At 44.1% G+C, this 21,913-nt stretch overlaps 1 protein-coding gene across 1 annotated transcript in view; it reads left to right on the forward strand.

Annotated features, from left to right (window-relative positions):
- Tg (thyroglobulin) overlaps window positions 1-21,913 on the forward strand; it is a 180,387-nt gene that overhangs the window by 40,193 nt on the left and 118,281 nt on the right. Inside the window, 6 exon segments of the mRNA XM_032916270.1 lie at window positions 1,400-1,570; window positions 6,077-6,193; window positions 8,117-8,232; window positions 11,303-11,411; window positions 16,840-17,031; window positions 21,236-21,403. Coding sequence (XP_032772161.1) covers window positions 1,400-1,570; window positions 6,077-6,193; window positions 8,117-8,232; window positions 11,303-11,411; window positions 16,840-17,031; window positions 21,236-21,403 — 873 coding nt within the window.

Below are 21,913 nucleotides of genomic sequence, written 5' to 3' on the forward strand. Positions count from 1 at the left end.
TTCTTCTGTGAGTGTCAATCTGTTCTCCATGAGACAGGTCAATGGTGCCACATTCCTAGTATATGATCTGACTCAGGGCAGATAGAGTGACAAGCATTAGTTTCTCATGGTTCTCATGATTGAAGATCAGTGTGACAACATGGCAGAGGTGGGAGATAGGGGGTGGGAGGAATAGAACTCTCAAGGTCAGTTCTCTCTAGCTGCTTATTTCACAGGACTTTTTGTACTGTGTGTACAAAGACTGAGACCTCCAGGCCCCCTCTTTGCTTAAAGACATAAATTCAACCCATTATGTCCCATACTTCTGACCTCACCTTCCCATAATTGGATCCCAAAGGTCCTACCCTCAAATTCTAGCACCTAAAAGACTGGCTTCAGCATATGAGTCAGGAAAGACACAATGTCAAGTCCATAGCAAGCAGAGGAGAAATATTTAAAGTGTGATAACACCTCCCCAACATGCACACGCATGCATGCGCGCACGCGCGCACACACACACACACACACACACACACACACACACACACATGCACACACACACACAGAGTACTTGAGGTTCAGGGTTGACATTTCTGTGCATCTGTTGAGGATGGGGCACTGTTATGAACATTCATTATTCCTCTTGAATCTCAAGAAGTATTGAGGGACTGATCTGAAGATTATGGGCCAGGTGGAGAAGTGACTTCCAGGATGAAGCAGTAACTTGAACACAGGGATAAGGAAGTGTTCAGCCCTAGATCCACTTCTTGCTTACATTCATGGACATTGGGAGGGTGATGTACATTTTAGACACTGGACAATGCCATGGGATGCAGTTTCTGCCTTCATGAAGCTTCCATCAAATAGGATGCATGTAGTCACTAAGCACCTATTTACAAGGAAATAGAAACACTGACCAAGCTTACCACTGTGAAGGAGAGGTTTCAATTCCAGGAAAAACTGTAGCATTGGACAAGACTAAGTTGGGGGTCTGGAGATGTTCAGACAGCTATTTCAAATGACCTGCATGGCTTTTATAGGCAACAGAATTCTGTTTCTCACTATTCTGGAGTTCTGGAAACCCAAGATCAAATTGCCATCAGGTTCAGCATCTACTGAAAATACCACAAATGGTGACTTTCTGAGTGTCCTCATATGGTAGAAGGCCTCCCCTCCTACTATGATCACTGATGACTCCAAAATATAGGTTTCAGAGTCATTACAAATGGTGCTCTATGGATGACATGAAATCTCAGTGGTGTTCTTTGCTGAAGGTGGATACGCTAAGAGCTTTCAGCCAGAATGTCTGGGTTACCCATGCAACTTTGACATCATCACAGTCTAGAGGTCCTGGAAGTTGAAAGAGAGCAAGGGAATCATAGAGTTTCATAATTCATTGCTTATCCATCTGTTGTTCTAGGTGTCACTGACTGTCAGAGGGATGAGGCCGGCCTACAGTGTGACCAGAATGGTCAGTACCAAGCCAACCAGAAGGACATGGACAGTGGAGAAGTTTTCTGCGTGGATAGCGAGGGGCAGAGACTACAGTGGTCACAGACAGAGGCTGGACTCTCAGAATCCCAGTGTCTGAGTATGTTCTGGTTATTATATTCACTCTGGTTTCTGGAATCAGGATCTTGGGACCTTCAGAAAGGGACTACACACAGAAGCCATTAGTCTCCTACTTTATTCCAAAAGTTTTTAACCTACAGAGAAGTTGGAAGAACAATGAAATGGAAAATTTTCCTTTACTTATATTTTGTGCTTTCTTTTTCATTGTTGACTCATTTGTAAATATGTTTCAGGAATCATATCAACATTACCCCTGAGTAACATAGCAAGAAAGAGAGATGAATTTTCATAAAAGCTGACCTGCTGAAGCCTCCTCTCTTGTAGGAAGCTTGCTTCTGTAGATCTGGGTAGCATTACTCTCTCAGCTGGAAGCTGGGGACTACTGGTTATCTCTCCTAACTGCATCATCTCCTTTTGGAGTGACTTAGGATGAGTTGCTCAACCTTTCTTATTACTAGTGTCCCTAGTCTATTTTCTCTGATATTATGAGAACCAGCATCATCTTGTAATGTCAACAAATACTTCTTCAAATTGGTCTTCAGTGAGGTAGTAGATGAGATGGTCCCAGGAATGCATTCAAGTTCTCCCATACATTGTGTGAAAAGAGTCTTCAGAGCAGAGGAGAAAGGTGTGGTGTCAGAGTGGATTAGTCCCCAAAGTCTGCTTGCTGTTGGTGCAGTCCTGGATACCCACTAACTCTCCACAGTTTCCTCATTTGCAATATGAGGATCCAAATATGGTTCCAAATAAACTAGCTTACCATGTCCAGTACAGCTGACAGATACTTCAGACAGCTGGGGCTCAGAAGCTGTTGCTACCTGGTCCTCCTCTGTTCACGAAGAGGTGCAGAGGGTAGGGAGCAGAAAGAACGGGCAAGGTCTCTTTGTGTTAGTTTCCCCTTTTTGGTCCTTAGGACTCAACTCTTTCTTTATATACATTCTCCCTTTACTTGAGGGCACTGGTCCTTGCTCTCCTTTCCTAGTGGACCACTTGTGGTTGTGGTGAGTCCTGCTGGCCAGACTTATTAACCGTGCAAGAAGAGGGTTGGCATATGTGAGCTCACTGTGTGCCAGGATTTTATGTATTCATCACATTGTACTTGTGGTATACCAAGGGTAGAAATTATTCTCTCCAATATTTTAGCTGAAGACACAGAAACATGGAATGTCAAAGTGCTTATCTTTAGCCTAAAACTGGGATACAACCTAACTAGATTCATTCTCGGATGCACCTCACTCCCTAAACCCTGTGCTTCTGGTTATATTGATCTGTGCTTCTATTCATATTCACGTATTTCCTCAATACACAGGTATGAGGTGTGCATGCATGTGTGTGGGTCAGAGTGCATACACAAATTCTCACTTATACACACCACACACACACACACACAGACACACACACAAACACAGACACACACACAGACACACACACACAAACACAGACACACACACACAGACACACACACAAACACAGACACACACATAAACACAGACACACACACACACACTCACACATACACACACACACACACACACACACACACACACAATGAGAAGCAATTATTTCCTAATGCTCAAAGCCATTATTCCTCTTCTCCAGAAAAATAATGACAAACCTCAAACATTTTTTTGGGGGGGGATGATATGTATACCCTGTGAATTCCAATAGAATTCTTTTTTAATACTTTGTTTTATTTAATGTGCATCTGTGTGTAGATCAGAAAACCAAATCAGTTCTCATCCTTCCATCAAGTAGGTTCAGGAATTGAATGAGGTAATCAGGTAATATAAATGAGCCATCTGAGCAGTCCAGAAACACCTTTTGTTTTCTTCATTCCTCTTCTTGTGGGCAGGGCTAACACCACAGGAGTTAGATGGCACTAGCAGATTCTTTAAGAGACCAGGAAGTGGTGTCATTCCAGGAGCTTGCAGAGTGTCTACAGAGGTGGTGCCACATGCACTGCAGCCCTGCTGCTCATTGGCTACTCAAGGATTATTGCCTAGCTGCTTTGAGCCCTCTTTTGTCCCTACCATGGTTCAGTGTGAAAATGACCACAACATTTTGAGGCATTTGCAACTTGTTCTACCCAGGATTCAGAAAGAAAACAATGTTTTCATCAGCAGTATAAGAAGTGTTCAGGAGTTACAGCTAAGCAGACAGCTAGAGAGGATGTCCCTAAGGCACTCACTTTTGTCCAGTTTTCAGGGCATCTTCAGCGTCTTTGGCAAAGCTGTGAGATTATTTCCCTTTCTGGAGGTATGAGCTATTTCTGTGTTAGCAAACAGCTCTCCTGGGGGAGTTTGTCCCTTTTTACCTAGGAGAGGAGCTTTCTTCTGGGGAGGGAATGTGCAGACTCACATTGTATTTATTCTATCAGAAAACACACAGGCTTTAGACTTTAGCCTCCCCATTTTCTCACAGTGTCTCCTTGGGTGTTTCCATCCTCTATTCCCCCTGCTACCTCTGCCCAGGTCTGCATGTTATCTTCACACATCCCAGGTTGGACATGCCTTCCTCCCTCATCCTCCTGTTCAGTCCAGTGATCTCTCCATGATGCTTCTACCATGATTGTTTTAAGAATTAATTCTCCTCACATTGTGTCCCTTAAGTCTCTGTGGCTATACACCCTCAGGAGAGAAGGTAGAAAATGGCACCAACACTCTGAGTTCCAGCATGTGACCATGTGTCTATCTAGCCACCCAGCTATTCATCCAGTGTCTCTGTCATTGTGCTAGCTTGCAAGAGATCAGATACGATCAATTCATTCCCCTTATCCTGGAGGGTGATGGGCACATTCATAGCCATGATTTGCTGTGCAGGAGTCATTATTGTCAGATATATGCTGTTTTAAATTTAACCCTCAGGCTTCCTCTACAACTTCCTTAATACTTAGAAAGTATACCAACAGAACATCTGAAACCCCAAATTAATTTTTACTTGCTCCTCTGTTCTGCTGGCAGTGAACTTTTTCATGGCGATCCTAGCACTGTGAAGATCCTCACCATCAGGAATCCTTTGAGTAGTCTGTAAGCAGAGAGATAAATGTGCTGCACTTTTAGTACACTTCGTTAGAAATGGAAAGACCTGTAAAGTTTAGTTTAACCAGAACATGAACATGCAGTCCATATGAACCCAACCTTAGTTACACTGGGAGCATTCTGCTGTGGTATTTGCTAGACTAGCACTTCCGGAGTATAAACTAAATAAGAAGTGGAATAGTAGAAAGAGAGGCAGGATTATGAGGAGCAAGGCTGAGTATGGGCTGAGCTCATGAACCTGGCGACTTCAGCAACCGAAGGGTCACTTAGTAAACTCAGAAAATGTGTTATTTCTTCATTTTTTTAAAAGTTTTCCTACACCATTGTATTACTCACAAGCAAACACCCCTTGTCCCCTGCTTTTCCTTTCTCGTCCCTGACTCTTCCAGTTACTTCCTTTTGTTTGCCTTGATGTTTGCCTTGCCAGGCTGCTCTCTATGCCAAAGCATCAGAACATTTAAGGCATGTTGTTTCTATAGTAACACTTCAGCATTTTCCTGTTTTACATATGAAAGCTGAGAGAAGACTATGTGGTGTATCCTCTACTTTTTTCTGCTTCTTCATCTAAAATATGGATTATTGCCCTGTGCAGAGCTATGCAGATACAAGCATTTATATTCACTTATAATGGCTGGGATGTATATGATAATGAGCACCTACATCCAGGTCTGTAATGATGACTGAATGTGCTTAAGGAGCCTATAAATAACGTTTGTGTTCTGATAGAAACATGCAGCAGGCACATTGGAGCTTCTGAGGTTTGGAAGACAGCTCTATTTCCCTGCTTATCACCCTCATGTTTCTACCCTTTGTGAGGAACGTATTCCAAGCCATAACGCTGTGGAAATTAGTTTTCTTTTTTTAAATCTCCTTACTTGTCTAGTTCCATGAGCAGGTGGGTCTGTGAATCACACCAAATGGACCTCAAGTGTGTTGACAGTAGCTAGAGAAACAGATGATAACCTATCACTTAAGTAAATACAGTCTGAAAAAGGCAGGAGCCACGTGACACACCTCGAAATTTGCAAAAACTCATGTGCACATATTTGATTTGTCCTATGAAAATAGCTTACCTCACTTCAGAATTCAGATTATTTTAGTGGAGTTTATTTTCAATGTAATCATTGTGCAACATAATTAGCATTTAAAGACAGGGAAAGAGATGATTAGATAGGAGAAAAATAGTTAGCGATGAGAAGAGCTTAGATAAAAGGTCCAACATAATGTTCCATCTTCCTTTTACTTCCGAGAATAGGAGAGGGAAAGGAGACTCAGCGAGTTACACTGCTGAGTACTGGTGGGGAGGCAGAAGGCTGGCGCTCCTACCAATGGCAACTGCTCCATGTGAGACACTTATGCGACCAAGTGTGAGGACAGGTCCAGAGACATCTTGATTGTAACAGAACTTTCTATCCTGACCTGATAATCACATGCAAATGTCCTAAACACACTTCAGGCTCTCGTCTCACAGGTCTGCTTATTTTCAGTGATGCGGAAATTTGAGAAAGCTCCAGAATCCAAGGTTATCTTTGATGCCAGTTCTCCTGTGATAGTCAAGTCCAGAGTCCCCAGTGCCGACTCCCCACTGGTGCAGTGCTTAGCAGGTAAGTGAGTTGAGGAAACGCATACAGGCAGAGCCAGAGAAAACTCCACTGTTCAGTGTGATGAAAATTTTAATAAGTCAGAAACATCAGAAGCAACTTGGTTTATGAAATATTTGCACAATTTCTAAGTTCTTTGCAGTTTATCTCATATCTACTAACTGCCAAGAGTTGCACTGAGTATTAGAAAATTGAAATACTTGTGTATTATCATGCGCCTGTGTAATCTGTGTACTGAGAGGTAGGAGTACCAGCTCTTGCTCAGTGAGCACTCCTCTTTATGGATCATCTAGGAATTTTATAACCATCCCATAGTGATCCCAAGGTTCACACGAGAAAAAAGGATTTGGAGTGTGAATAGTTTGTTTAATGACATGGAGTTAGCAAGTGACAGGTCTTAAATTTCAACCCAGGCTAGCAGATATCAAAGCCTGCAAGAATGGTCATGTACCTCTTCTAATGGCACTTTGAATAACGATCTGCTTTGGATAGTATCTCTGTCTAGGCTAAGGTTATGCCCTTGCTTGCATTCCAAACATAACACAAAGCAGGAAGTGGGGCTTAACTAAATTATCTGTAGAACAAATGGTATGTGTGGTATCTAGGTAGATGGTGCCAAGGGGAAGGTTGGGCAGACAGGAGGAGAGCTGACTTGGTGTGTACCTATGAGGATGGCTTCTTGCACAGGATATTACACATGCACCATCACCCTTTCTGACACAGCATGCTTTGGAAAGCAAGCAGCAGGCAGAAACGAAACGGAGGTATAGAATTGTATGGAGGGAGCCTAGCAGAAAGGACAAGGCTAGGCTCTTTGCTGGCACCAGGAGATACTTTATTCAAGTAGGTGAAATTCAGTGCCTAAGTCAAGGGAACAACAATAGACAGAAGTTAGAGTGAGAATACCATATCAGACGTGTCTGGATAGATACAGTCTTGTAGAGAAATGAGAGCAGACTATCTTAGTCATAGGCAGGCAGGATCTATAAATCAGTGGTGTTTGGAAATCTTCAACTAGGAAACTTATTTCCCATGGCTTTGGAGACTGGAGCCCTGAAAGCAAGGGGTTGGAAGCATTGGTCTGTCCTCGGTGTCTCAATGGCCATCTTCTTGATTTGTCTTCACACAGATTGCCCTGTGAATAGGTGTCCTAGTCTCTTCTCTCTAATAGACATAGACTACAACCTCATTTCACATTATTTGGTTACCTCTTTACAGACCCTAACTCCTAATAAATTATGTAGTGGTAGTTATAACTTGAACATAGGAATGGGAAGCATAATTATTCCCATGATAAGTATCAAAAGGATGTTGCAGAAGGTCACATGGCCATTTAAGAGGAAAGAACATGAAATGGCTGTGGCAGGGAGAAGTATAGGTACCACTGATTAGAGAAAAAAAGTTGTAAGAAAGTCTATGTAAAATGAAGAATGGAATGTAAGGGTGGAGAAGAAAAGGAAGACGTAGGTTAAAAGCTCACTGGGACATTGTGTGCTTGGGACATAGCAGCAGTGCTGGGTCTGGGTCAGCACAAATTAACCTGATAGTTCTGATACTGATCCAGAATGGTTGTTGCTTTGACTGCCCTTATTTCTAAGTCTGAAGTGGGATCTTGCTTGCAGTGAAAATCAAGTTGATTTGGTCAAAAAGCAGAAGTTTGTTAAGACATGTGGGACCAATATCAGTCATTTTTCATGAGTTCTAATGGGATAAGCCATTTTTTGGTTGAAAGACACTGCTTTCTAGTCCCCAGTTAATAAGGGGCATTATGGAAAAAGAGATGTGTGTGTGTGTGTGTGTGTGTGTGTGTGTGTGTGTGTGTGTAGTGGAGATATGTGCATGATAAAGGGAAGGACAGGTTGTGGGTTTGTCCCACCCTCGGCATCACCTGAGAGCTCAGAAGGGACTATACTGTGGTTCTTGCAGATTGTGCAGATGATGAAGCCTGCAGCTTCGTCACAGTGTCCTCAATGTCATCAGAGGTTTCATGTGATCTTTATTCTTGGACAAGAGACAACTTTGCCTGTGTGACTTCTGATCAGGTAAGCCAGGGCAGCTTCCTGCTCCTGTGAAGTGATCCGGTGGCCCCTGTGCCTCCAGACTTCGAATGTGGCAATGGCAGCCATGGTGGTCCAGAGCCACTAGGGAAGAGACAGCAGGACCAGTGTAGTGTGTGCTAATCAGGATGGCGCCTTAGTGTGCAGTGGCCTCGTTGTCCTTTGCCATTACTTACATCGTAATGCAGCTTGGATCCTCAGGCTAAGGAATTATTGCTCAGAGCCCAGAGTACCATCTGACCCCTGAGTTCTGAGGACCAGCATTGCTTCCATTGTAGAAGTCAAGTGTGGTTGTGGTTGTGCTTTAAATGTAAAAAAAACAAGTTAGATATTTGTCAGAAAGAACTCCATGGGATTGCTGTTTCTAAAACTGAAAACTATTGGAAGGTAGGAAATTTTAGATGGTACCCTTGCATTTGAATAGAAGGCCATCCAGCCAAAATCAGTTCCCAGGTTCCATTGTCCCTAATGCTTCATCTTGCAAGTTTCCTTCTTCTGTGTCCATTTAAATTGTTCTGGTTCCTTTTAGAAAAATGTCTGTATATTGAAGCCTCTTTTAGTGTGTGTGTGTGTGTGTGTGTGTGTGTGTGTGTGTGTGTGTGTTAACATAATAAACCTTTTCTTTCCTGACTTTCTCATGAGTTTTGCATATCTGTATCTTTTTAGTGTGGTAGCAGTTTTAAGACCTCACCTGTACTGGGTGGGCACTGCATGTTCCTGTTCTCTGTGCACGTGCCGACGTCAGAGTGTTCATGAGTTCCTGCAAGATGGATGGAGAGGATTTCCCAGAGTTTTAGCAGCTTATTAGATGTAAATGAAATGCTAGAAGGACATAGATGCAGATATCAGTCCCTACCACTCATCTCCTGCTCTTTAGCTCCCAGGTCCTTCAGATAACATAATAACACATCACAGGGAGATTCTGAGGATTGAAGAAGCCTTCCAAGATAAATCACAGGACAATTTCTGGTACAAATTCTACTATAATAGACATCACTTGTGTCAATGCTATTCCCCTCCCCCAATCTCTAACTAGGCCAGCGGGAAGTTTCAAAGGAAGTCTTGCATGGAACTTTGTTAAGGTTCCCCCCAAGGCCCTGGGCTCTCAGTGCAGTAATGTAGCTGGGGTGCAGCTTGGATGTTGGTTACATGATTGATCCACCTTGTTCCAGTCTAGGATCCCATTCCCAACAGCTCTCATAGCTTTCTGGGCTCTTTGGCTCCCACTCCTTTGGGATTCTGGAGCTGCAGTGCAGGAGTTCAGTCTCCTAAGTTCAGCCATCCCCCTGCCCAATCAGGGTACAACAAGAAGGGATAACAGAGGGGGCTTTCTCTGCTCTGGGTTCGTATTTCAATCCTTCTCAGGCATTCACAGCCCCTTCTTTTAATGCTCTTCCTGGCCCTTCATTCCATCCTCAGGTCCCCATCTCTTCTGTAAAGAAAGCATGAAGAGACAGTGCCTTCAAGTAGCCTGTACTTTAGTCTTTGCCCCCTACAAAGCCCTCATGGGAAATGTCATGGCTGGCAACCCTGAGGAGGGGCAAATACTGTAGGAAAACCATGGATGAATATGGTCTTTTCATAGCAGCCTTATTTATAATAGCCAGAAGCTGGAAAGAACCCAGATGCCCTTCCTCAGAAGAATGAATACAGAAAATGTGGTACATCTATACAATGGAATATTACTCAGCTATCAAAAACAATGACTTTATGAAATTCATAAGCAAATGGAGGGAACTGGAAAATATCATCCTGAGCAAGGTAACCCAATAACAGAAAAACACACATGGTGTGCACTCATGGATAAGTGGCTATTAGCCCAAATGCTTGAATTACCCTAGATGTACAGAACACATGAAACTCAAGACGGATGATCAAAATGTGAATGCTTCACTCCTTCTTTAAAAGGGGAACAAGAATACCCTTGGCAGGGAATAGAGAGGCAACGTTTAAAACAGAGGCAGAAGGAGCACCCATTCAGAGCCTGCCCCACATGTGGCCCATACATATACAGCCACCCAATTAGACAAAATGGATGAAGCAAAGAAGTGCAGGCTGACAGGAACCGGATGTAGATCTCGCCTGAGAGACACAGCCAGAATACAGCAAATACATAGGCGAATGCCATCATTAAACCACTGAACTGAGAACGGGACCCCCGTTGAAGGAATCAGAGAAAGGACTGGAAGAGCTTGAAGAGGCTCGAGACCCCATATGAACAACAATGCCAACCAACCAGAGCTTCCAGGGACTAAGTCACTACCTAAAGACTATACATGGACTGACCCTGGGCTCCAACCTCATAGGTAGCAATGAATAGCCTAGTAAGAGCACCAGTGGAAGGGAAGCCCTTGGTCCTGCTAAGACTGAACCCCAGTGAATGTGATTGTTGGGGAGGCAGTAATGAGGGGGGAGGATGGGAGGGAACACCCATACAGAAGGGAGGGGGGGGGGTAAGGGGATGTTTGCCGGAAACCGGAAAGGGAATAACAATCGAAATGTAAATAGGAAATACTCAAGTTAATAAAGAAAAAAAAAAAGAATATGGTCTTTGCCCTACCCACTCACCTATGGAACTGCTGAGAGCAAATCTGAAAGAGAACCAAGGTGACCAAGAATGGCAGGTGCTGTGGAGGTCTGGCTGAGCTTTCTAAGCTTCAGAATGTGCAAGGCCTCCCCTTCCTGATGCCTCCCTCCTCCCCTCAGTGGCCACTTCCCATCTTACTGAAAAGAATTCCTGGTCTTCAATCAGAGCCCCATCCACATTCAGTTTTTCTGGGAAGCTTTCTTCCATTCTCCTTCTCCATAGAACTAATCACTGGTACCCCTGAAACAGACTCTTCTGCACTTGTACATCTATGTGCAGCTGCCATCACCATTAATAGTTTACTGCTCACACGTGTGCTCCTCTAATAGACCAGGAAAGCTCAGAACCATATATCTTCACTAATTTTCCTTGTAAACCCCTCAATAACTGTGGACAGAGTTTGGTATGTATGTGTTTTTTTAACTACTGGAAATACCGGATGATAATGGGGCCCTTATCCACTTCCAGGAAGAAGATGCTGTGGACAGCTTGAAGGAAACCAGCTTTGGAAGCCTTAGGTGCCAGGTGAAAGTGAGGAATAGTGGCAAGGATTCTCTGGCTGTGTATGTGAAGAAAGGTAGGTTGGCGATGCTGGGGCTCCCCTTGATTGTGTTCAGAATGGTTTCAGCATTATGCTTCTGTGAGGAGGAGACTGTCCCCTTACTTCATTTCATGCATGAAACCCTCTTCTCCCTGATCCCACCTGAAGCAGGCTCAATCCACCTGCCCTCTGCAGACAGGCAGTGGCCTCCCAGCAGCTACAAAAGGATTTCTGTAACATTCATCTGAGCCATCAGTTCTAGTTTTGATCCTATTCTGCCAGGGCTGTGAGTTTCATTCAGCAGGAACCAATGAGCCAATGGTAACACAGACACAGTGCAGACAGGCACCCAGCCAGCTTGGCCTATGTGCATGAGACACAGTACAAACATGTACCCCAGCCAGTTTGGCCTAGGTACATGCACCAGAGTGCAGACATACTCTCAGCCAGCTTGGCCTAGGTGCATGCACCAGAGTGCAAACATACATTCAGCCAGTTTGGCCTAGGTGCATGCATACCAAGGCCTTCACCCTGCTTATATGTGGCATTCCCACAGGTCCTAGCTTAGCTCCCTGCAGCCATGCCTCCCAGGCCTTCTGGCTCCTTCGTCCACTATCTCCCACCACTGTCTAGACTAAAGGGCTTTCTATTCCATCTTTATGTTCATGAGACCCTCTCTGGTGGCACTGTGCATGTGTGTCACCTGGGAGATGATAGATTTTGAAGCTGTTGATGAGTTAGGCTAAGATATCAAGGTCTTTTTTTTAATGTTTGTTAATGGACCTGGTATTTCTTTTGTTGTTTTGTTTTGTTTATTGAAAATAGATTATCCTCATATGATGTAAGTATTTTATTATTATCCCTTAGATCACTTTTTGCTTTCCTTTTTTTCCATTATTTATTTATGCTCACTTTACATTCCATTTGCAGCCCTTCTCCCTTCCAGTTCCCCATCACACAGCCCCTCCCCATCACCCTTCCTTGTCACCTTTGAGAAACGGAAGGTCCCTCCCAGGAAACCAACCCACACTGGCACCTCAAGTCACTGCAGGATTAGGTACATCCTCTCCCCACTGAGGCCAGACAACGCAGCATATTTAGGGGAACAGGCTCCATGGGCAGGCAACAGAATAAGTGTAAGCCCCTGCTCTAGTTGTTGGGGGACCCATATGAAGACCAAGCTGCATATCTGCTGCATATGTACAAAGGGCCTAGGTCTAGCCCTTGTATGCTCCCTGTTTGTTTTCTAATGAGAGACAGGAAGGGGGTGGATTGGGATAAGAGAGAAGATGGGAATATAAAGTTCTTATTAGCCTGAGACCACATAAGTAGCAAGGAATATTCTACTATATATTGATCAACTCATTAGTCCATGTCTGCTTTTTTTGCTTTATGGAAACTTGAAGGAAGGCCTGAGAAACACAGGCTCTCTTTAATACTCCATGTATCTTTAAAAATATCTGTTTGTCTATCTATCTACCTATCTATCATCCATCAACCTATCTACCTTCTATCTATCTATCTATCTATCTATCTATCTATCTATCTATCTATCTATCTCTCTATCATCTATGTGTGTTCATGAGTTGGCACACATGTACCACAACATGCATGTGGAAGTCAATGAAAAACTTAATTAATTCCTCCTCTTCTACAATATGAGTTCTAGAGATCAAATTCAGTCTGTAGCCTTAGCAGCAAGAGACTGTACATATTGAGCCATCTTGCCAGCCCTTTACAGTATTTCTGCCGGCTCCTGGATAGCTAAGCTGGGACCTCAGCATTGTCAAAGTAACACAGGAATAACAGGAAGAGAATCTGCTTCCTGGGAGCACGTGCAGATGAACAGCAAGTGTCTCTAATCTCATGTCACCTAGATTCCTTTGCCCTATCTTGCTTGCTTCCTGCTTGCTTATCACCCGCAGGGTCAGTGAGATGCCAACAACGTGAAGCTCTGCTCTGTGTCCTGTGGCTCCTTCCACTGTCCTTGTTCTCAGAACTGTAGCTTTTCAGTGGTTTTGAGAGACAGGATTTCTGACTTCTGTGTCTTATTTCTGCCTTGAAGGCAGACATGTGACCTGAACCACAATAGTGATAGCTCTTTGAGCTCTGGAATCTTCCCAGATATTGTGGACCTTAATGTTCATACCAGTAAATGTGGATCTGGGAGTCAGGAATGAGGTAGCTCCTGTTACCCCTCAAACCTATCCTGTTAAGTACTGGAAAAGTAAGACTTTCTACAGCTATCTTCTTACGAAGTTTTCTGTTGGTCAGGGACCAGAAGACAGCTAATGGGGGCAAGACCTGAGATGTTAATGTTGGAATGAAGATGAATGGGGAGTGAAATGGTGTTCTCTGAGGCCTGCAGCTTAAGGCACATGCAGTTAGATCCTGCAGCCTCAGCCTTGAGCTAGAAACAGCTGGTGTTAGATGGGCAAGCAACAGACACAGCTGACCCAGCCACATCCTGCAACCTCTGCAGGGACAAGTACCGTGTTTGTTCCTTCACATCCTTGTCCCAATGGTCCAGAGTGTGTATAGGGTATCAGAGTCTCCTGGTGTTGGGTTTCTCTGATCTATACCCAAGGCTGCTATGACTTCCGCCTCAATGCACAATTGTTTCTACCATTGGTTTTTAAGCATAACAAAGCTTAGGGATTGTTTTCTAAAAATAAAAGCCAAAACAAAGTGTCCCCAGCCAAAAATGTCCCTTGAAAACTGTAATTTAGCCTTTTATCACACTTAAAAATACAATTGCATTTAAGCGTTTGTTGTCTTTTGCCTCCTCCTGTCTCCTGGAAGTTTATATTTGGATTACAAGGGAAAGTGAGAACCTCGTTGCTGCCAAACTAAACCAAGGGCAGAAATTGGCTTGTGGCTTTATTTTACTTTCTGTCTGTTTAAAGCCAAGACGTGTCCCCACTGTACTGGAAGGAAAAGGTGGCTGGACTCAGCCTCCTAGGGTTTTTTTTGTTTGCTTTTTTTTTCCATTACTGATCAGACTATTTCTTACCTCTGCTGTAAACTCAGTCCTTTCTCTAGCATGGTAATAATACATTACAAATGGAAACATAGTTTCTAAACATTTCTCACTCCCTAAGGGTTGTCATGTTCAGTTCTACTCATCCCCCTAAGCCACTTGTGGGAAAGGACCATAAATATTGGGAGGGAGGACATAGACTCCCAGCTTGCTATGATGTCTAGCACCACCTGCTCTCTTTGCCCAGCTGAAGTCTATGGTCCTAGAACCTGTGAGAGGAGCACATGATCCTTAGCATCATAGGAATCAATGTTGGGAAGTTCCTGTGTAAAGATGGGTTATTCCAGCCCCAACTGAAAGATGAGATCTGGAAAGAGGAACCCTTTTGTTACCCACTATATCCATGTGAAACTTCCTCTAAATATGATCACTGTGACCTTTCCCAGTGTTGAGAACATGACAGCCATGTAGGTCACACAGCTTTGGAATGCCTTAACTCCTTATTAGGCATCACAGGACTATAAGGGCTCTAATGGCTTGGCAGCTAAAGCTGTGAACAGAACAGATCACTGAGTGGCAAAAGAATGAATTGGATGATGAAAACATTTTGCAGGGTGTGAAGTGCTCAGATTAAAATGAAGAGGAGAGATGGGACAGAAGTGAACATGAGTTGCTTTAGCAATTAGGGAGGGAACTCTAGAAGAGATGACATTACAAGTGTCATCTTGAAGAATAGGAGGGAGCCTCCTGCATGACAATTTCAGGTTCATAAGTGGCACTTGTCCTATGTGAAGGACATCCCACTCAGCTTTGACTCTGGCCTTGGCATCAGGCAGCACTGTCCAATGGAACTACAGTCTGAGAATCTATGCAATGAAAATAAAGGTCAGTCGATAGTCACACTGCATTACTATGCATTCAAATGTCTGTGGCAGTCAAGCTCTACTTAATGAAATCATTGTTCAGATAGGGATATTTGGCTGATGACTACTGATGCACATATTTAGGAGCTGCTGCATAGATAATCTCTCACATAGCTTAAATACAGAGGGAGGGGGATGGGACCTTTTCTAAAGGCCCAATTAGTAAGTTATTGAGATTCAGAGAAAGAGTGATAAGTTTTATGACAACTCAAGATGATAGCTCTTTAAAGGGGCACTGGGCACCACTGCAGGGTTGGTGGGAGCTTTCCACATGGTAGCAGGCAGGTGGGGTTGAATGCATCTGTGCTTGGAGAAAAGAGATTTCGCCATTTTGGAGTATGTAAAACACCAGTTGTGTATAAGCCAGTGCTGGGATCATGGCATAGCTGTTTTGTATGTAGTGTGTCTGTTCAACATCCATGAAGAGAAGAGTTCTCAGGTATGTGAGTAGGTAAGGAGGCAGAAGTCCAGAGGATCCAGGCACTTGTGTAGGAAGGAACCTTCAAGGTTCTGCCCTTGGGGCTTTCAGAATCTGAGGTTGTACCATGAGGTTTTACAGTGTCTATAGGAATGAGAGTCTGTAAAGGCCTGAATCATCACTGGGCTAATATAAGTCAGGGCAAGGAAGGCATGGGCTTTGAATCTCTCTGCCACCTACCTGCTGTCGACCAGAAAAGCCAGATCATAGCACAGACCAAAGTTCTCTCCTCAGAATAACAGGAGCAAAGGAATAAGGCTACATATGCGCACAATGGTTGAAGACTGATGCTCTAAGTGGAACTAGAATTAGAAACAAGCAAACCCCAGAGCAATCCACTTCTAACCAAAGGGCTAGCAATATGACAGTATGACCCTGCTAAACCTGCTGGTCTAGTGATAGAAAGGGATAAGCTGAGTTCCTAAGAAATAGCTGTTGTGGTCAGTTTAGAATGTGGCTTGAAAAGATCTGAGCAGGGGCTGAGTGACAAGGGCAGGTCACATAGTGAAGATTTACATGGCAATGATTTGAAAGGCAGATCCTAAGACAGGCTGAAAGCAAGTGATGGAAGCACTTAGTTGTGCAACTGCCTGTCTACTCTGAGTTCTCTTCTGATGCTTGATAAAACAAGATGGGGAAAGAGCATCCATTGTAACTTCTGGATGATAGTATCCCAATTTCCTTGTCTGCCTCATGTTTGGACTCATCTATATTATACATAGGAAGCAATAAACATGAAGTGCAATGCTGTGGGGTGCATGCCCATGAAGATGGGGGCATTGTTGTCACATAGGAATAATTGAAAGAATAGCATATGTAGTTTTCTAGGTGTTCAGCTTAGATACCCAAAGGTATGATGGGCACGGTCCAGGTAAATGGCCTTAAGATCTCTGTCTGGTACTCACATCCTCTCCATGCACACTCGAGGATAGAGATTTCATGCCCAGAGATAATCTTGTTTGGGCCCCCATACTACCCCAGCACACATGGAACAAAATAGGAAGACATGATTGAGATCAGGGAGCTCTCATCTACTCCACAGGATTTTGAAGTCTTTACAGACTTTCTTCTTTCTTTCCTTAGGCCATGAATTTACTGCATCTGGTCAGAAGAGCTTCGAACCAACAGGTTTTCAAAATGTGCTCTCGGGGTTGTATAACTCTGTGGTGTTTTCAGCCTTGGGAACCAATCTGACAGATACACACCTCTTCTGTCTGCTTGCCTGTGACCAGGATTCCTGCTGCGATGGCTTCATCCTCACACAGGTCAAAGAAGGTATAGCATACTGGAGGGCTGGGCCTAACTAGGGATACAGAGCATCTGGAGACTCAGAAACCACAGAGCCTGCCATTGGAATTTGCTGCCATGATACAACCATGCCCAAATCAAAGGTGGTATTCACAAACAAAGTCAGGAGCAAATCCTGGCCTCTTTCCCATGTCAAGATGGTGCTATATTTTATGTCATTAAACTGGTTTATTACAGCTGTCTTCAATTTTACAAACCAAAATAGGAGCTCTGAGAATTGAAATCATTTGCTCTGTGTTATACATCTTCTGAAGGGACAGGGTGATATTTCACCCAAGGTATATTGTTCCCAATATCTGATAATCCTGGCAAGGTCACATTAGGTCAAATTACTTTAGCAGATTCCTCTGCTCCTGATGACTATAAAGATAACCAGCTTATGGGATCTCTGTCCCTCAGCCATTCTCAGTGGCTCCTCAGCAGTGCATATATCTGGATTTTATAGACGTAAACCCAGGTACTTAGTTAGGTTAGGTTATGGTTAGGAGGGGATGTTGGAGTTATAGTATGGAGCAGGATCATATTACAGTGATTCAGTGGCCTTCTGGGAGAGAAGAGGCTGGTCCAGACTCTGTGGGAGTGAAAAAGCACTTAGATGGGATGAGAAAACCAGGGCAATGCTAAAGTGGGCATTGCTGGGCTAGGGTCTGGGAGACTCCATCTGTTTTGAAGTTAGCAGACTCTGGATCTGAGTAAGCTTGTCAGCATGGTGAGTGGATGTTTGAAAACAACAGCTTACATTTTCTTTTCCTGCCTCCTGTCCTTTTCTTCCTGATGAAATTATTGAGAGAGAAAGGGATAATTGGTAATCACTAGGCCCTGAAACAAAGTTAAATACAACTTTGGAAGCCTATGGTAAGTTTTTTGTACTATTTGGAGAGAGAAATGAATATTTCCTTGGGTCTCAAGCAGAGTGTAGACTTTAATTTGGTGACAGGAGAGATCTTAGTCCTGGGCAGAAGAGGAAGGCTACAGAAAGTCAGTAAAGACAAGGAACATTGAGTTAGCTGGATTTCCCCAGGGTAGGAAGAACTAGGAAAAGGTTGCCTTGACTTCGGAAGGAACAGGAGGAAGAGGTTTCATCAGGATTTTTTTTCAGCTAAACTAACCAGCATTTTCATGTTGAGAACACTTGGGAAGGTTTGGACATGACCTGAACCTTCCTTTATTTAAAAAAAAAAAGGTTCAGGCAGGGTCTTATGGTCTTATTCATGCTAGGCATCCCTCTAATTCAATGACCTTGAACTTCCTGCTCTCCTTCCTCCACCTTCTCAGTGTAGGATTATAGGTGTGCACCTCCAAACCCAGCTTTCTGGGATGCTGGAGTGGTATGGGCCAGGGTCACGGACACATTTTCATTTAAAGCCAGCATTCTGGCTGAAGTGAAGAAAGGTGACAGATGAGTCTCACTTGGGTATGGAGTCATCAAGAAGGCGAGAAGCTATGCGAGTGACCAAATGGCCCAGGGTAATGACAATGGTGTGAGAAAAAGAAGACAAATTTAAAAGGATTCTGGGTATGGGTAATAAGAAAGAGGGAGGTGTGTGGCTGGCTCACATGGTAGGAGTCTGCTCTGTGCTAAGTAATGCATAGCAGAGACACCAGGTTATTTATTGCATGACACCAGAGGGAGAGTTAGGGACCTCAGGAGTCTATCTCAGCATGCTAAGTTTGAAACAACTTTGAGACATTTGCAGAACATGCCTCACTTTGTATGAAAAGCTCTGGGGCCCAGAGGGGCAGAGTAGATGAGATACAGAAACCTTTTCATAAGAAGTAATATCCAGAGGCATCAGAGAAGATAAATGGGCAGAAGACGGAAACCAGTGGTGCACTCCAGTGCCTGGCAACATCAGTAGTAGTAGGAGTAGGGCTGTGGAGCAGCTCAGTTGTGAGAGTGCTTTTGTGTGCCTGTGGCTCTTGGCTCCATCTCCAGTACCACAGAAAGCCAGGCGTGGAGATGCACACCTGTGACCCTACTACTAAGGGAGTAAGGGAAAGAGAGTAAGAAGTTCAAAGTCATTGAGTCAGGGGCTGCCTAGGGTACACGAGACACTGTCTTAATTGTTTTTAAATAAAAGGTTTGAGTGCAGGTGAGAATTCTGGGGAGACAGCAGTAATGGGTGAGAAGATGAGGAGTAGAGACCACACCCCCCAGTGAATGCCTAAAAGAAAGGTAGAACCACTGGGCAGGGAGAAAGAAACCCAGGGCTTCTAAAGGTAACCAAATGAGGGAGGGTAGGATGTGCAGGGAACTTTGACAGTCCCACATACTGCTGAAAGCAGAAAAAAAACATTGGAAGATGCCCAGCTGAGCTCATTGCATTAGTAGTGATGAAAAGGAAACTGGTTGGGTTTTGTTGTTATTTTTATTGAAACCCTGTCTTTCTTCTCCCAAGTTATAATGGATGACTTTAAACTTGTGACCTTCCTCTTTCTGCCTCCTCAGTGCTATTATTATAGACCTGCTCCATCTTGTCAGGTTTATATGGTACTAGGGACTGAAGCTGGGCTTTATGTATACAAAGCAAGCACTCTACCAATGAAGCTACATCCTCAGCCTCAGAATGAGACTGTTCAGTTGAAAAGATTGTTAGAACAACTTGGTTCCTAACCATCCTTTTGGTTTCAACCATATAATTATACAGTGTGGGTTTCTGTTAGTAGTTAGTTGGGCAAATCATTAACTGTGCCTCACTTGTACATCAACATGTGTCTTTCTCCATACCCATGTTTAGAAACTGTCTTCAGAGACAGGATACCTCCTTGAACTAAACATATATTCTGTGGGCACCACCATTTCTCCAAGGACCATGTGATCCTTCCCTGCGGAAACGCTGACTTCATTTTCCTTAGGATCACATATGAAGGATCATTTTGTTCCATAGGGCAGTGAGCCTTCCAAACCCTTTTTCCACGACACTGAGGTTGGCAGCTTTCTTGCTATTCCCTCCAAGTCTAACTAGTCATCAGTGAATTGCCCAGCATCTTACCCACCTTCATATGCAGGGCCAGAATTTGAGGCCCTTGTGACATGTCTAAAAACATCTGGCTGTCCTTCCAGACTCATCAGGTACAGTGGGTGGTTGGGAGTTTTAATTTAGGGGACTTTGGCCAGACTTGCTGAGTTCTGGCGACAGAATACTGTTACACTCTTTACCACGGCATTCAAAGTCCTTTAGCTTTCTTTAAAATCACTCCTTTCCCTTGGTCCTCCTACCCATCCCTCACAAAAGCTGGAACTGCCTCTAGTCTCCTCTGCCTACCTACCTTGAGCTCCCAGTGATGGCTGTATTTTCACTAAGGAGTACTTAATGACAACTCATGAGGCTATAAGCCTACATTGTAGTGGCGGCTATGGGGAAGAGGGATTCTAGTAAACTCTCATGCCCTAAGGTTTACATAAGTGCACTGAGGCTGAAGGGTATAACCAGCAAGTAACTGGTCCCTATCACAGAAACATGTGGGGCCATTGGAGGGACCTGGGGTTTAGGGTCAAGGGCACCAAGCTCTGAATTATGTATGCTACTATACCTCCTTTCCTCCCTCTCTCATCCCTCCCTTCCTCCGTCCCTTCCTCCATGGTTTTTCCTCTCCCTCTTGCTCTCTTGATCACTTTTTTCTCTCCCATAAACCATGGTGCTCATGCTTCTTTTGAGCTCCCATATTTTTATTGTACCCAGACTGCCCCGGGGTTCTACAGCCGTCTCAATCTGCTCCTCAATGGGGCTGCTGTTGCCTCCACCCTTTCACTATCACTCAGACACTAGAAAAAAAAAACCACTTCTCCTTTTGTGGAGTCTCAGTCTCCCAATCTGTGATATGAGGGTATCTAATGAGGTCAGTGACTCTTGAACCTGGCTGTACTGCAGAATCTTCTGCGTGCTCCTTGTGAGCATTAACTCTCCAATAGCATCTCAAACCTTGGGTGACAACATGACAAAGTTCATAGCTAGTGCCAGCAATTGAACATTTCTGCAATTCTCCCTGTGCAGTACATCAGTACCACATAAGAGGACCTCTAAGGACATCTTTGGAAAGTGAGTTGAAAGCAGGCTTTGATGCCCCAGTGTCACTGTCCTACCCTCAAACACAGACTAGGTTCTCAGAGCAAAGGATGGCTTGCAGGGCCCTCATGGTTTCCCTCACACTGGCCTCTTCCCTTTGACAGGGCCTACCATCTGTGGACTTCTCAGTGCTCCTGACATTCTGGTTTGCCACATCAATGACTGGAGGGATGCCTCTGATACTCAGGCCAATAGTACATGTGCTGGGGTGACGTATGACCAAGGGAGCCGCCAGATGGCCGTGAGTCTGGGAGGCCAAGAATTCTTGCAGGGTAAGTAAGTCTCTACATTTTACTATGCTTCTAAGTTCCTCTTCCCACCAGTAAGGGCTCTGTTAACTTCTTAGGTGCAGTTCTACATCCTGAGCACTTGTACCACTCTGTAGAGGGTACAGATATGTCCTCCTCACACTGACCTCATCCTGTAGGCTATGCAGGCTTCGTTTATAGTGTAGAAGGAAATGGCACCCATAAAGCTGCATGAGAAAGCTAATGGTTGAGTTCAGGGAGACACACACACACACACACACACACACACACACACACACACACACACACACACACATATATATATATATATGTATATATACAAAACATTAAGTTAATTTAGCTCTCAAAGCTTCAGGTTATCTGGGACCAAGGTTCCTGAGGAATCTAGCATGCCCAGCTGCTGGTCCAGTATCTCTGGGCCAACTGGGGCTGGGCCTGCTCTAGCTGGTTTCCTCCACATTAGGGGTGAGTGTGCTCTTTTCCGGCAGGTGGCAGAGGCAGAACAGAATAAGG

Source organism: Rattus rattus, chromosome 1, assembly GCF_011064425.1.
Source record: "Rattus rattus isolate New Zealand chromosome 1, Rrattus_CSIRO_v1, whole genome shotgun sequence".
In the NCBI taxonomy this organism is placed as follows: Eukaryota; Metazoa; Chordata; class Mammalia; order Rodentia; family Muridae; genus Rattus; species Rattus rattus.